We start from the raw sequence: 13,271 nt of genomic DNA, 5'->3' as shown, positions 1-13,271 counted from the left end.
ATCGCAGCTAGCGCGGTTCTATCATGGGCAGGCTCACCTAGGGAGAGATGCCATGATAAGATTGTTCAAAACTGATTGGTTTAACCCCAGATTTCGTCAAGCTGCAGAAGCAGTTTGCCATCGTTGTGTCATTTGTCAGCAGATGAACCCAGGAAAGGGAACAGTTGTGAACGCGAGCCACATTGGCAGGGCGAGTGGCCCGTTCAGCAGAATGCAGATGGACTTCATTGAGATGCCTGTGCATGGAGGTCTGAAGTATGTGTTGGTGATTGTGTGCATTTTTAGTCACTGGATTGAAGCATACCCTACACGTAGAAATGACAGCCTTACAGTTGCAAAACTATTGTTGAGGGAGTTAATACCACGTTTCGGATTCCCGATCTCTTTAGAATCAGATAGGGGAAGTCACTTCAATAACGAGGTGATAAAGTTACTTTGCGCAGCGCTGAACATTGAGCAAAAACTGCATTGTAGCTATCGCCCTGAAGCCTCAGGACTGGTGGAGCAGATGAATGGTACACTGAAATCAAGAATGGCGTAAATATGTGCATCGACAAATTTGAAATGGCCTGACGCATTGCCTTTGGTGTTAATGTCAATGAGAAACACCCCTGACAGAAAGACTGGATTGTCTCCGCACGAAATTCTCATGGGCAGGGCCATGAGACTTCCTGCAGTTCCCGTAAACGCGCTTTTGAATATTACAGATGATATGGTGTTAGACTACTGCAAAGGTCTGGCTGACGTGGTTCGCTCTTTCTCTCACCAGGTGGAAGCAACCACCTTGCCACCGATCCAAGGTCCAGGACACACACTGAAAGCAGGTGACTGGGTCGTGATAAAGAAGCACGTGAGGAAGTCGTGTCTGGAACCCCGTTGGAAAGGCCCTTTCCAAGTGATCCTGACGACAACTACCGCTGTGAAGTGTGCAGGAGTTCCCAACTGGATTCACGCCAGTCATACAAAGAAAGTGTTGTGTCCCACAGATGAGGAAGTGGAAGCGCTGAAACTGCCAGTAACTGATAACAAAGTGCCGAGCGCTGAGACAGAGCAAAACAGAACTAGAAGCGAACAGGCAGAAATAGAGGAGAGAGAAATATTCTCTGAGAACGAAACAACCGATTCACTTGGGGAAGACCAAGGAGAAACCTCAGACAGCGACGAAGCAGCTGAAGGTAACAAAGAGCCTGAAGCAGCTGAAAGTGACAAAGAGCCTGAAGAAAGTAACGGTGACAAAGGGCTCGAAAGAGGTGAAAAAGCAGGAGAGCCTGATCAGAGGAGGGCTTTCCCAGAAGCAGACGGTACAGAAAAAGAAAAGGAAAGCGTGATTGACTCCCCAGAACAAGGGGACAAGGCAGAACAGAACGAAACTGTTCAAACTTCTTCGGAGGAGATTGCAGGTCCATCAAATGGACACAGTGCAAAGAGAAAACAAAGTATATCGCCAGTAAAACTAAGAACTAGAGAAAAGTTGAACGACAGTGAAGGGCCAAGAGTGAAAGAGAAAAGAAAGGAAGTGTCTGTCGTGGTACCAAAGTCAAGTGAAGAAAAAGATTTGGCCAAAGAGGAAAGTACCAGTGAGACAGAATTAAAGAGAGATGCAAAATTGAAAAGGAAAAGGATACCAAACAGGAGATATTCCGGTCCAGAATGGGCATATGTAGTCAATGACGATTGGACTGACGAATTTGTATCTCTTAGCCTCGAGAACGAAGAAGAAGAGATACCAATAGAAAAGAAAAGTTTTATGGACGCTGTTGATTGAAAAAAAAAAAAAAAAAAAAAGAGAACTGATAAATTACATTGCTTGCTATAATCTAACGTGATACAACCAGCTGAGACATTGCTAAACCGGATGAGACATTTGCTAACTTGATTAAGACTTTGATAACCTGATTTACTCTTAAACCCGATTTGAGACAACGTTGCTAACTGAAAAAAAAAAAAAAAGGAGACTGAGTTATTGCCGAATTGAGTTATTGCCGAATTGAGACAAATGCTGCTAACCGATAAGTGACTGAGCTCCTGAAGAGAACTGTGTGAACATTGCGCTCGTTAAGCTTTGTAACTAATTGCTAAATCGTTTCTTTTATAAGTGCTTCTAGCTCTCTGATTCTATACAGATCATGACTAGGTACGCTACACAAAACAGTAGAATGAAATATTGTAAATATGTGTGTATAGGCTTGATAACTGCATGTGTATTAATAATAATGGCAATAGTGCTTGCAATGCGTGCTAAGGGTGAGAATGAGAAAATTGATGCTTCTACCTATGCTCCTGTTACTGTCACTGAACTAACAGCATTGAAAAGACTAGAATTAGATGAGAGACACTTGCATGATAAGAAGGAACTTTCGTATAATGTTTTCTATCGCTTACTAACAGAATATGTTGAGACTATGGATGCGAAAGATTGTTATGTGTGTACACAGATACCGACATCGGTAACGGAAGGGGTGACTTATCACCACATGCCTCTTACATATGGGATTACATGTAGTATAGTAACTTCTAGATTTTATGGTCAAACTAACATACAGTATTTTTACTCAAATTATGATGTTACCTTTGCATATGTTCCTATAATAACGCAGCTAAGCCAGATTGCTAAAGATTGGGATGCTAAAATAACGAGGGAATTTTTCGAGCCAATGCAACCTTTTGAAACAGCTCACGCACATAGGGAAAATCTTACCTGCTCGCTATCTGCAGTAGAAATAAGCTTTTTGGATCGCACAGATGATAGAAGGGCACAAATGAATGCGAAATTAGAAAAAGAGCTAAGTAAGAGGACTTCAGTAGATAATTATGCTTTTGCCGCAATAAAAACACAAGGAAGAATAGCTTTAGATGCTTGGCATGTAGGGAAATTTTGTATATATCGTGGTGAATCTTATTATGATAACATTTTCGTGGGAGCGAGTGAATGTAAACATACGTTTATCTTTAAGGCCAAATGGACATTCATGCTGAACGGATTTGACCCTGTCATACCTGGTGTATATTACATTTGTGGGCATAATGCCTATTATCGTCTTCCAAAAGGATGGTGGGGGAGATGTTATTTGGGTATAGTGTTCCCAAAGGTTTATCAACTGGATGACCTATCGATGATTCCGAAGACATCTGGATCCCATCGTATCCAGAAAAGAGAGACCGCAGCTGCTGTGGTAGGAGATATATTTGGAGCCATGATTCCTTCATTGGGAGTTGTGTTGAATTCCATCAAAATAAGAAAGTTGTCTACTATAGTGGATAACATGGTGACAAAGTTTTCAGGTGCTATAATCCTGATGGATGCTGAACTTGCAGCGGAAAGAGCTATGACTCTTCAAAACAGGCTTGCCCTAGACATTCTTTTAGCAAAGGATGGCGGCGTTTGCAAAATGCTTGGTGCGCGTCACTGTTGTACATATATTCCAGACAACAGTGTGAAGATTAAAACAATGCTTGCTAATCTAACAAAGGAGAGTGCAGACTTGAAGGAATTGAAAGAACCAGGAGTTTGGGAGAAGGTTGGAAAGGGACTTGCTTCAGTGGGAAATTGGCTTGGTGGCATTTGGAATGGAATATTGCTAAAAATAATACAGGGAATACTAATAGTACTAATTTGCATCTTTGGGATTTGGGGAATAAAAAGAGGAATACTAATGATCATGGCAAGAATTAAGAGAAGGGAGGAAGAGAAAATGATGAAAAGAATGGGAGAAGAGTACAAAGCAAGGACAAGGGGAACTAAAAGGCAAAGAGAACTGACAGAATTTTAATGGAATAAAATTTGTGGGATTAGTTTTGTGTGATGACAAGTAGTCATCAGAGGAGGGATTGATGACGCAGAAATGAAGGTTTTACATTTATTAGTGCATAAACGTAGTGCCGCAATAATCAAGTGTGACTTTAACCGAACTAATAAAGATTGTACGGGGACAAAATGTGCCCTCAGAGTAGTTCGCCAACATTTATAAGCGTGCTTTATATAACGTGATGTATTAGAATTGTATTAATCCGACATAACCGTAAACGTGTGCTATGATTTGCTTGTTTGAAATGTTTTAGCTTAGCATAACTTTAGTGGAGGCTTCGGCCTAGTTGCCTTGTCTCACGGTTTAGATGCTCGTATTTTTCCAATGTGCTAATAAACGTGTATTCTTGCTTGAAGCTGTACTTTTCCAGTGAGATCGGTTCACATGCTTATCTTTAAGGTTTCGTGCCAGCCTGGCATCTTCTTCTTTGCTCCAAGGTCAATCTGCAGGTGCGGACAATGGAAGCTCTGAAAGTGAGTTAATTGGTAAAATATGTTGCAACTTACGTTCCCGACTCCAAGGATAATGTATGCTTAGGTAGAAGCTTGTGAACAGTTGTTTTTGATTGGACAATTTGAAGCCAACCTATGAACCCTCCAATGGAAGACCCTACTGGATTTGAACTGTTGTTTATTTAAACCCGGTGCACAAGAAGAAAGCAGCCATTTTAGCCATTTTAGCCATTGCAGCCATTATAGACATTTTCCATAACCAGCCATCGGACATTGGCCGTTGCCCGCCATTTTGCAGGACATTGCAGCCATTATGGCTCATCTTGCAGACATCGTCATTTTGCCATCTTCTAGAGACTTTAAGTAATTCTCGCCCTAGAGACTTTAACTTTGATTTGCCCCTTTGCATGAAGTAGTAGTTTGACCTTTTATCTTGCCGCCGTGAGGCAATTGCCCCGTCCACCCTGCCCCTTTGCCCCGTCCCATGCTGATCGAAACCGGTACCTGTGAGACGAAGACTTCCTTGAATGCTGATCGAACTTGGTAAATATGAAAGGAAAATGTACAATTGCATTGTGTTTCTTTTTAGGTAACCAACTGCTGATTTTTGATAAGAGCCCTAGTTAGGACTTTTCCAAATTAATGTTACTAAATTGTTTTTGCATGAAGTCCCACATGCTGATGCTAATTTGAGGTTAGATGAGGATTCATTTGATGCACGATGCAATTTGAGACCTTGTTATGCTGACTAATGTATGCAATTAGCCCATTACAGATTGTAGTTTTAGTGGTTTGCGTTGCCATTATCGAATGCATTGTTATTCAAATGCTGCATAGATTGCATCTGTTTCGCCGTTATGGACAGCTATTAATGTTCATTTACATATATCATTTGGTGTTGAGACACATTTATATCGTGCTAGCTTTGTTAATATAGGGAAATAAATGCATTAACTTTGAATAAACTGGTGTGGTTATTCATGACCGAAAGGTCATGGTTCGCCGAAATGTTTTCTGGATTAATTGTGAAGTGTTATGTTGATCAGGGAATTGCTTATGTTCGTTATTGATTATTGATTTGATTAAATTGATTACTCTCGGGTGAAGAGAGCCCCACTTGGTCAAAAGATTCATCGACCCAAGAGCGTCCAGATACAGGTAATTTATTAGGTTGGAACGCTCTATCACACCAAATGATTAGGAAAAAAAAATCCAACTTTCTAAAAGTGGCATTTTCAGAATTGTGAATTAAAATCCGACTTTACTTTTTAAGAGTGTTTTCAATTACAATTAATTTGAGTGTAAACGTGATATTCCTACCCCCTTCATATCAAAAGTCATCACATATTAAATGCAATAGCCTAATGTTATCCAATGGGAGAGATAGACCTTATAGTAGTGAAAAACAAATTTAGAAGTTTTATCACTACCAAGTGCAGAACCTAAAAACACATGCCCTACTTTTTAAATGCAATGCACCTTACCATACAGGCTGTTTTGGGCCTATCTGAAGGGTGACTTATAACTATTAAACAGGAAGGTTTAGGCTTGGCAAACAATTTAGTTTGCAAGGACGAAATGGCAGTTTAAAACTGCATTACAGGCTGCAGTGGCAGGCCTGAGACATGTTTTCAAGGGCTACCTTAGTGGGTGGCACAATGAGTGCTGCAGACCCCCTAGTAGCATTAAATTTACAGGCTCAAGATACATGTGGTCCCACTTTATTAGGGAATTACAAGTAAATTAAACGTGCCAATCAGGTGTAAGCCAAGTTTGCCATGTTTAAGGGAGACAGCACAAGCACTTTGGCACTGGTTAGCCATGGTAAAGTGCACAGAGCCCTAAATTGTTTTTTGTTATCGAAATTATAATGGATGCTCATAGTCTGCATCCTTTAGCTCGGAATCTCCTATATTTAGCCGACACAGGATTAGGTATGCAGTGAGGGTCCATTTATAGTGAGTATGACAGCAAGGCCTGGTAGCTGCCAGGATTCATAATGGGGCATTATAGTACCCTGTGTATAAATCAGTGATTGTGCATAATCACCATCCCAATATCAATACCAAGAATTTCTTAAATTGCACCTGCACATTTTTGGTGCGTGAATGACACAAACATCACTGACAACAGAATAGTCTGGTCAGAGAGGCACAATCTTAGAGTAAGTGTGAATTTGTTTCAAATTGTAAGGGATTTCTTCTTCTTTTTAGAATGAATTACACCTGTTACCCTGCTATAGTTACTGAACTAGCAGTCAGCAAGTGTTTTTGAAAGAGTACAATATACTTTTTTGGCTGCCCTTCTCGTTTATCTTAATTTACATTTTCCACTCAACAAGCACAAATGTATTTTTATTCCATTTTTATTTGTATTTTCTATGTGTCATTGACTTGCATGACAGCACAATGCTTCACAGAGTAGTGATAATATCACCCAGGTGTGGTTGCGGGCTGTAATTAAGGCTATGTTATATCATGTTATCCAGGTTTAGAGAGCGCACTATTGCCCAAGCGTATATCCTGGTGCTGGGAGGATGTCAGTCTAGCCACAACTAGGGTCTAGTGCGACTTTTTGAAAAACCAAGTCTTCAGCTTCTTGCAGAAGTTAAGAACTGATTAGAAGGATTTTGGCCCGTATTTATACTTTTTTTGCGCCGCATTAGCGTCGTTTTTTGACGCAAAAACGGCGCAAACTTGCAAAATGCCATTGTATTTTGTAGGTTTGCGCCGTGTTGCGTCAAAAAGCGGCGCAAATGCGGCGCAAAAAAAAGTATAAATACGGGCCTTTATGTGTAGTGGGAGGCTGTTCCACACTTAACGAGCGATGTAGGAGAAGGCTTGACCGGTGGATCTGGTTTTCCGAATACGTGGGTTTGTACAAGGAGGAGCCCAGACGAGCTATGTCCATAATGGCTGGGGTGCCTATCTAAAATTACTTAGATGTCACTGTTGCGAAACGCATACAAGAGCAAACATATTTACTCTAGACTGGCCCAAACATTAACCTTCCCCATACACATAATGTAAGTGTAAGGTGCTTCTACCCCACCTCAGGGTTGCAGTACTGAAAGGTGTATTCTAATCGCTGGGCATCAATAATATAAATATAGCAGACATGGCAATGCCCTAATTTCACATACCTGAAGTTCTCTGGGTATTCTGAGACAGCCATGTTAATGACCTCCAGGGCATGCCCATATTCCTTCTGGGCAGAAAACAGAAGAGCCAGTAGATGAAGCGAATTTATATCATCATTGCAGAATTTTAAAGCTTCTTGAAGGTGTTCAATGGCATCTGAAATCTTTAAAACAGAACATGTGCAAATTAGGTGAAGATGAACTATGTATGACCTAAATTCTTAGCATCCTATTGTTCTTAGTATAAAGCTCCACAACTTACCTTGCATTGTAGCATGTATTATTTAGAAATCTCATATTGTTAGTAACTCCTACAGCTAAGTGACCATATTAAAAACGAGTGTGTGTTGTTATGTATGAGGCCTTCCCCATGTTGATGTCACCTCCATAGGCAGGGGCAGCGCCAAAAAGGGGGGCTGATCATGAAAGTAGGGCCTTCTAATTCACAACACTTTGATGCATATTAGAAAACAAACAGTGGACTCCCTGCAATACACCCACTTCCTTTACCACCACATTTACATGGAGACTTCACGTGATATACTTGGAAAAACATTGTCGATTGTCGAAATCAGTCAAAGGGAAAATAAAGTATTCCAAGTGTGGTCATCAGCACTATTAGTCATGAATGAGGACATAAACAGTGCAATGAAAATTAGGGACACTTGATCTGGAATACGCGGTATACATGTATTAATGATCATGCACTTGCATGAGAAACAGTAAGAATTAAATACTATGCATTAGATTTTTAATTATCAAGTGGTGCATGGCCAGTGAAAAAAAACCATCAAACCACAAATCAAATGTTGACTTAGTATATTATGGGCTTTTGAACAAACTATAAACACTACAAATGTATGCAAGCAGAAGAGCCTAAAAGATGCCATGCTATATCATTTTTTTGGTCTGACGTTCTGTGCAAAACAGTTTTCCCACTTGCAGTCACTGCTTTTCCATTTCAGCAATGAGTTTATTTTGGAAATGCTCGAGAAATTAACACAAATGACCCCTTGCTGAATTAAATATGTTGTCAACTTTCAGCACTGTTTTGTTTTCTGGCATCTCCCATTGGCTGCATCCCAAGAAGGCATAAAGTACAAAAACTGGAAATGTTGCCTTTTTTCTTAGGCTAAAGAAAACCCAAAGGGGTCTTGCTTCTTGCTGGTTAATGCATGAACAGTGGTTCCAAATAGAGTAAGTCAAGCAAATTATAACTAAAGTCAAATGATCATTTAATGTACAAATAAAATTAAAACAACCAAATAGTAAAAATGTAATAAACAATGGAGTACGGGCTAGTGAAAAACATGCGCTGCGCTCTTTGAAGTATGATACACATGTGTGATAAAGAAGATGAAAGAGTATATCAAACCAGTAAAGCACACCAGAGAATTATAAAATACAATGGGATGGGGCTGCATGGAAGTCAACAATGCTTCAATTCCATTGTAAATACTGGATCATCATCAAGACTCGATCAAATATGGAGCCCGAGAGAATGTTCCTCAAGTCACAGTATGTATGAAACTACTACAAAAATGCATGAGCAAGAAGGTGACAGTGTTCATGAAGAATAGCATGTATAATGCACCGTTGGTCTTGAGCTAGAAGCTCAGGGGTCAGGAAGTAAGCAGAGGAAAATATCCCAATGAGTTCATCGGAGAACTTGCCGGGTTGATCCTTCACTGCCATACTGCCCACCTACAAAGTACAACCTCATTACAGAGTATCCTGGGAGAAATATATATATATATATATATATATATATATATATATATATATATATATGGGTAGCTCTTAATGAGGGTCTGTGTTTCAAAGTACCTGTTATACGAATGGTGTTAGTTAATGCTTTCTAAATTTTGAAATTCATTGATAACTTTGAGTTGCTATTTCTACTTTACAGATACGGAAGACATCTCTAATTGTGTGGCTGAGCCAATACCATTTGTCACGCTTGTTCATGCTGGATCGTTGATGGTTCACAAGCGAGCCCACTATATCACATGCCCTGGTTACAGAACTAGACATACATGTTAGAGAGCTCAGGGGAGATTCACGTTGAACAAATCAGGTTTGGGGGAACCTGCAAATTGGCCAGGTTTTTAAATTATACCTACAATGTGACAAGTGCTCATCGGCAAGACAACTAAAGTAGTTTCTGAGCTATCATAATCAAAGAGGGGATCACCAAGTGGTCTCGTCCTGATAATGGGGCAAGTAAGACTTCTGTTCTTAGCATGTTTGTGCAAACGCGTCCAAAATGGAGCCTGCTGAGTGGGTGACGAAATGGAAAAGTTGTCTCTGATGTGCTGCTTGCACGTTGATGGTGCTTCAGTAACTTGATGACTTGTTCGGGACTTCAAACTGTATGTGGAAATGATAGACGGTCTACTCGATTTGCCCGCAAGGAAATCTTCAACTGTGCTACATGGCTGATGACTCTGGGTAAGTGGGTACTCAGACAATATTGGCAGTAAAGGGACTGAAATTGTGCAGGTTGTCACAGAACTGAATTATAAATGTGACACCAACTAGTCCGGTGATGTAGACGTTTCTGTAAGGTCTCAGGCTCAGATAACTAAAATTGTTTATAAACTAATAACACCTGCTCCTTGGCTTCATCATCCTAACATCCTGTTATTGCTTCAGATCCCCTCGAGATAACGCCAGAACCATGACTCATGCTAGCAATTAGCTATGGCAGAGAGAGGGGCTGACAGCTATTCGCGAGGAATCATTCAGCTAGAAACCATAATGATCAGTCTTTCTTTCCTCTTAGCTTTGCACATCACAAACTAGTTTAGTTTAGTTTTATGAGTTTGTAGAGCGCATAGCTACCCTAGGGCATCCCAGCGCTAAAAGTACACAACGATTCTCGGAAAGACCAAAGGGAACAGATTAACTGCAAAAAAGGATAGTTTTCAGCTTCTTCCTAAAAAGAGGTTCTGAGGGTTCGTGGCGAAGTTCAGAGGGCAGAGCATTCCAGAAACGGGCAGTTCTGATGGTAAAAGAGTTACCTCCCCATGATCTTTTGACACAAGGTATATAAATCTGTCGAGAAGATAGTGATCTCAGGTGCCTAGAAGGAACATAAATGGAAATCCGCCTTCTAAAAAAAAGAGGGCCCCTATTATGTAAGGCTCTATGAATTATACACATAGATTTGAAATGAATGCGCTGTTTGATCGGGAGCCAGTGAAGTGTTACCCGCGCCGGTTTAGCAGAGAGATGCCTCGGGGAGTTAGTAAGAAGTCTAGCTTCTGCGTTCTGCACAATCTGCAGCCTCTTTATTACGTACTCTGGGGAACTAAGATATAGAGAGTTCCCATAGTCCAGGCGAGAGAGAACCAAAGCTTGAACAAGAATTCTTCTGGCAGTGAACGGCAAAAGATTAAGAATCTTCCTAAGAGCTCTGATAAAACCAAAACAGACTGAGGAGATTCTTTTTACTTGCAGCTCCATCGTCAAACGAGGGTCAAGCAGGAAACCTAGGCTTTTTACCTGTGCCTTTGGAGGAGGCAAGCTATTAAAAGCCTCTGAATGCAGTGCCAAAGGGGAGGCAGGGGAACCGTTGCCTACAATCAATACTTCCGATTTACCATCATTAAATTTAAGTTTAGATTGGGTCATTAGCGGAAGAGGAATCCCCAATACTAGAAGGGATACCACTAATTGGGTGTCATCGGCATAGGTGACCATTGAAAGATTATAGGGAGTGACTACCTTGGCCAAAGATGATAAATAAATATTGAAAAGAGTCCGGCTAAGGGAAGAGCCCTAAGGAACTCCACAAGTCAGAGACACAACGTCAGACAAAAAAGAACGATCCAAAACTTGGAAAGATCTTCCTATAAGGAAAGAGGAAAGCCAAGAAAGGGCCATGCCTCCTAGCCTTGTCTTGGAGATTCTATCACAAAGGAGGGTGTGATCTACGGTATCGAAGGCTGCACTAAGATCAATAAGGATAATAGCAAAATGACCTCCTTGATCTAAAAGTTGACGAGCCGATTCGGTCACCGTAAGGAGCGCCGACTCCGTGTTATGTTGAGCTCTGAAACCCATTTGAGTAGGATGTAGGAGCTCATGACTCTCAAGATAACTGGTCAGTTGCAAATGTACATGTTTCCCCAGAATCTTAGCTAAAATAGGAAGAAGAGCAATAGGTCTGTAGTTGTCCAAAGCAGGGGGGTCAAGCTTTGGCTTTTTCAGAAGAGGTTTTATAATAGCATGTTTGAGGGACTTAGGAAGAATGCCTGAAGACAAGGAGCTATTAAGTATTTCTGTCAGAGGTGAGACAATAATGTCTGCAGCCTTCAAAAGAATAGAAGGGGGGCAGGGTCTAAGGGGGTGCCCGATTTAATATTAGAGAGAAAATTAAGAGTTAACGCGTCTGTGAGGGGTGGAAAATTAGTTAACTGGGTCCCAGCAAAAGGAGGATTCATATCCTGCTCGTCTGACTTCTCCTGAGAGGGGGATGAAAGAAAACCAGAGTATATTTTAGTAATCTTATCCTGAAAATGAGCTGCTAATAAATTACTATATGTAGTAGAAGCTTCTATCGGAAAGGTAGGCATAAGAGTTATGGTAAGCTCTTTAAAAATCTGGAAAATGTATTTCTGGGAGGTAGAGGAATTCTCTATTCTGTTGCTATAATAGGCAGTTTGCGCTGCCTATATATTATAATGATAAGATCTAATAGCTTGTCTATAAGCTTCTTTGGCAGAGGAGCTGTAATTTTTCCTCCAAGTTCTCTCTAATTTTTTGCAATTCTTCCTGAGTTCTAGTAGAGAGGACGAGAACCAAGGATTAGACTTATGAGAAGGTTTTTTTTATTCTCAGTTTAATGGGCAAAACTAAATTCAAGGAGGTAGAGATCCAGCTATCAAATAGATCCATGGCATTAGGGGAGGAGTAGTCACTGATTGTAGAAGAGGCACAGAGTGCAGTATGCCAAATACTTGGTACCAACTTCGACCAGGTACGCCCCACAATGGTGAGCCTGGGTTGGATATCTCTGGAGACATCATAAGGAAAGACTAATTACAGTAGAAAATGATCAGTCCAGAGTAAAAGTAAGGAGGATGAAATAGTGAGATCAGAGATATTGCAAAAAATAAGGTCTAAGGTATGACCCTTCAAATGAGTGGGGCCAGTGACAAACTGGGCCATGTCCATTGCGGTAAAAGAGGCTAACAGAGATTTCGCCGAAGGACAATCTAAGCTGTCAAGATGAATATTAAAATCCCCAAGGACAGTTAAATTAGGAGTCTTACCGATAAGTCTGGCCACTACATCGGGTATAACTTCTAAAAAACCCGCACAGGGGCCAGGAGGGCGATAGAGAAGAATTCCTGAAAAAGTGAAAGTGGAAGACAAGTACAGAGAAAAGGACATAATTTCGAATTCTGGGATCTCAAGTGGCAATGTCACACACTTAATAGAGTTTTTATAGGTAATGGCTATACCGCCGCCTCTCATCCGGGGTCTATCTATATGAGCTATAGAATAATTTGAGGGTAAGGTTTTACAAATATCAACTGAAGATTCTTCATTTAGCCAAGTTTCCGTCAGGAACAAGCCAACCGGTACTAAATCTTCCAAGAGCGTGTAAATATGTAGAGAATGTGCCGATAGGGAGCGGCAATTGAGCAACAGCAGTTTGCCCAATTGATGAAACTGGTAGACATAAGTCAATTCAGACCAACTTTTAGAGTTTATATATGTTAAGATTACCAAATGTTTGGTCAATCCATGACCCTCTCATACAGGACACTATGCATTGATACTAAACTTGATGGTTAAAGTGTATGATACTCAACGGCACCAGTAAACTACCAGTTACTGTCACTATAAATGATACATTAAGAA

At 40.6% G+C, this 13,271-nt stretch overlaps 1 protein-coding gene across 2 annotated transcripts in view; it reads right to left on the bottom strand.

Annotated features, from left to right (window-relative positions):
• TTC7A (tetratricopeptide repeat domain 7A) overlaps positions 1-13,271 on the bottom strand; it is a 1,654,710-nt gene that overhangs the window by 579,574 nt on the left and 1,061,865 nt on the right. For both annotated transcript variants that reach the window (XM_069234028.1, XM_069234029.1), the window contains exon 15: positions 7,401-7,561. In XM_069234028.1, the coding sequence (XP_069090129.1) occupies positions 7,401-7,561 (161 nt within the window). The remainder of the gene's footprint in view (positions 1-7,400; positions 7,562-13,271) is intronic.

Source organism: Pleurodeles waltl, chromosome 5 (genome assembly GCF_031143425.1).
Source record: "Pleurodeles waltl isolate 20211129_DDA chromosome 5, aPleWal1.hap1.20221129, whole genome shotgun sequence".
Classification (NCBI taxonomy): Eukaryota; Metazoa; Chordata; class Amphibia; order Caudata; family Salamandridae; genus Pleurodeles; species Pleurodeles waltl.
The sequence above is the reverse complement of the archived record's forward strand: the minus strand, read 5'-3'. Positions and strand labels throughout refer to the sequence as shown.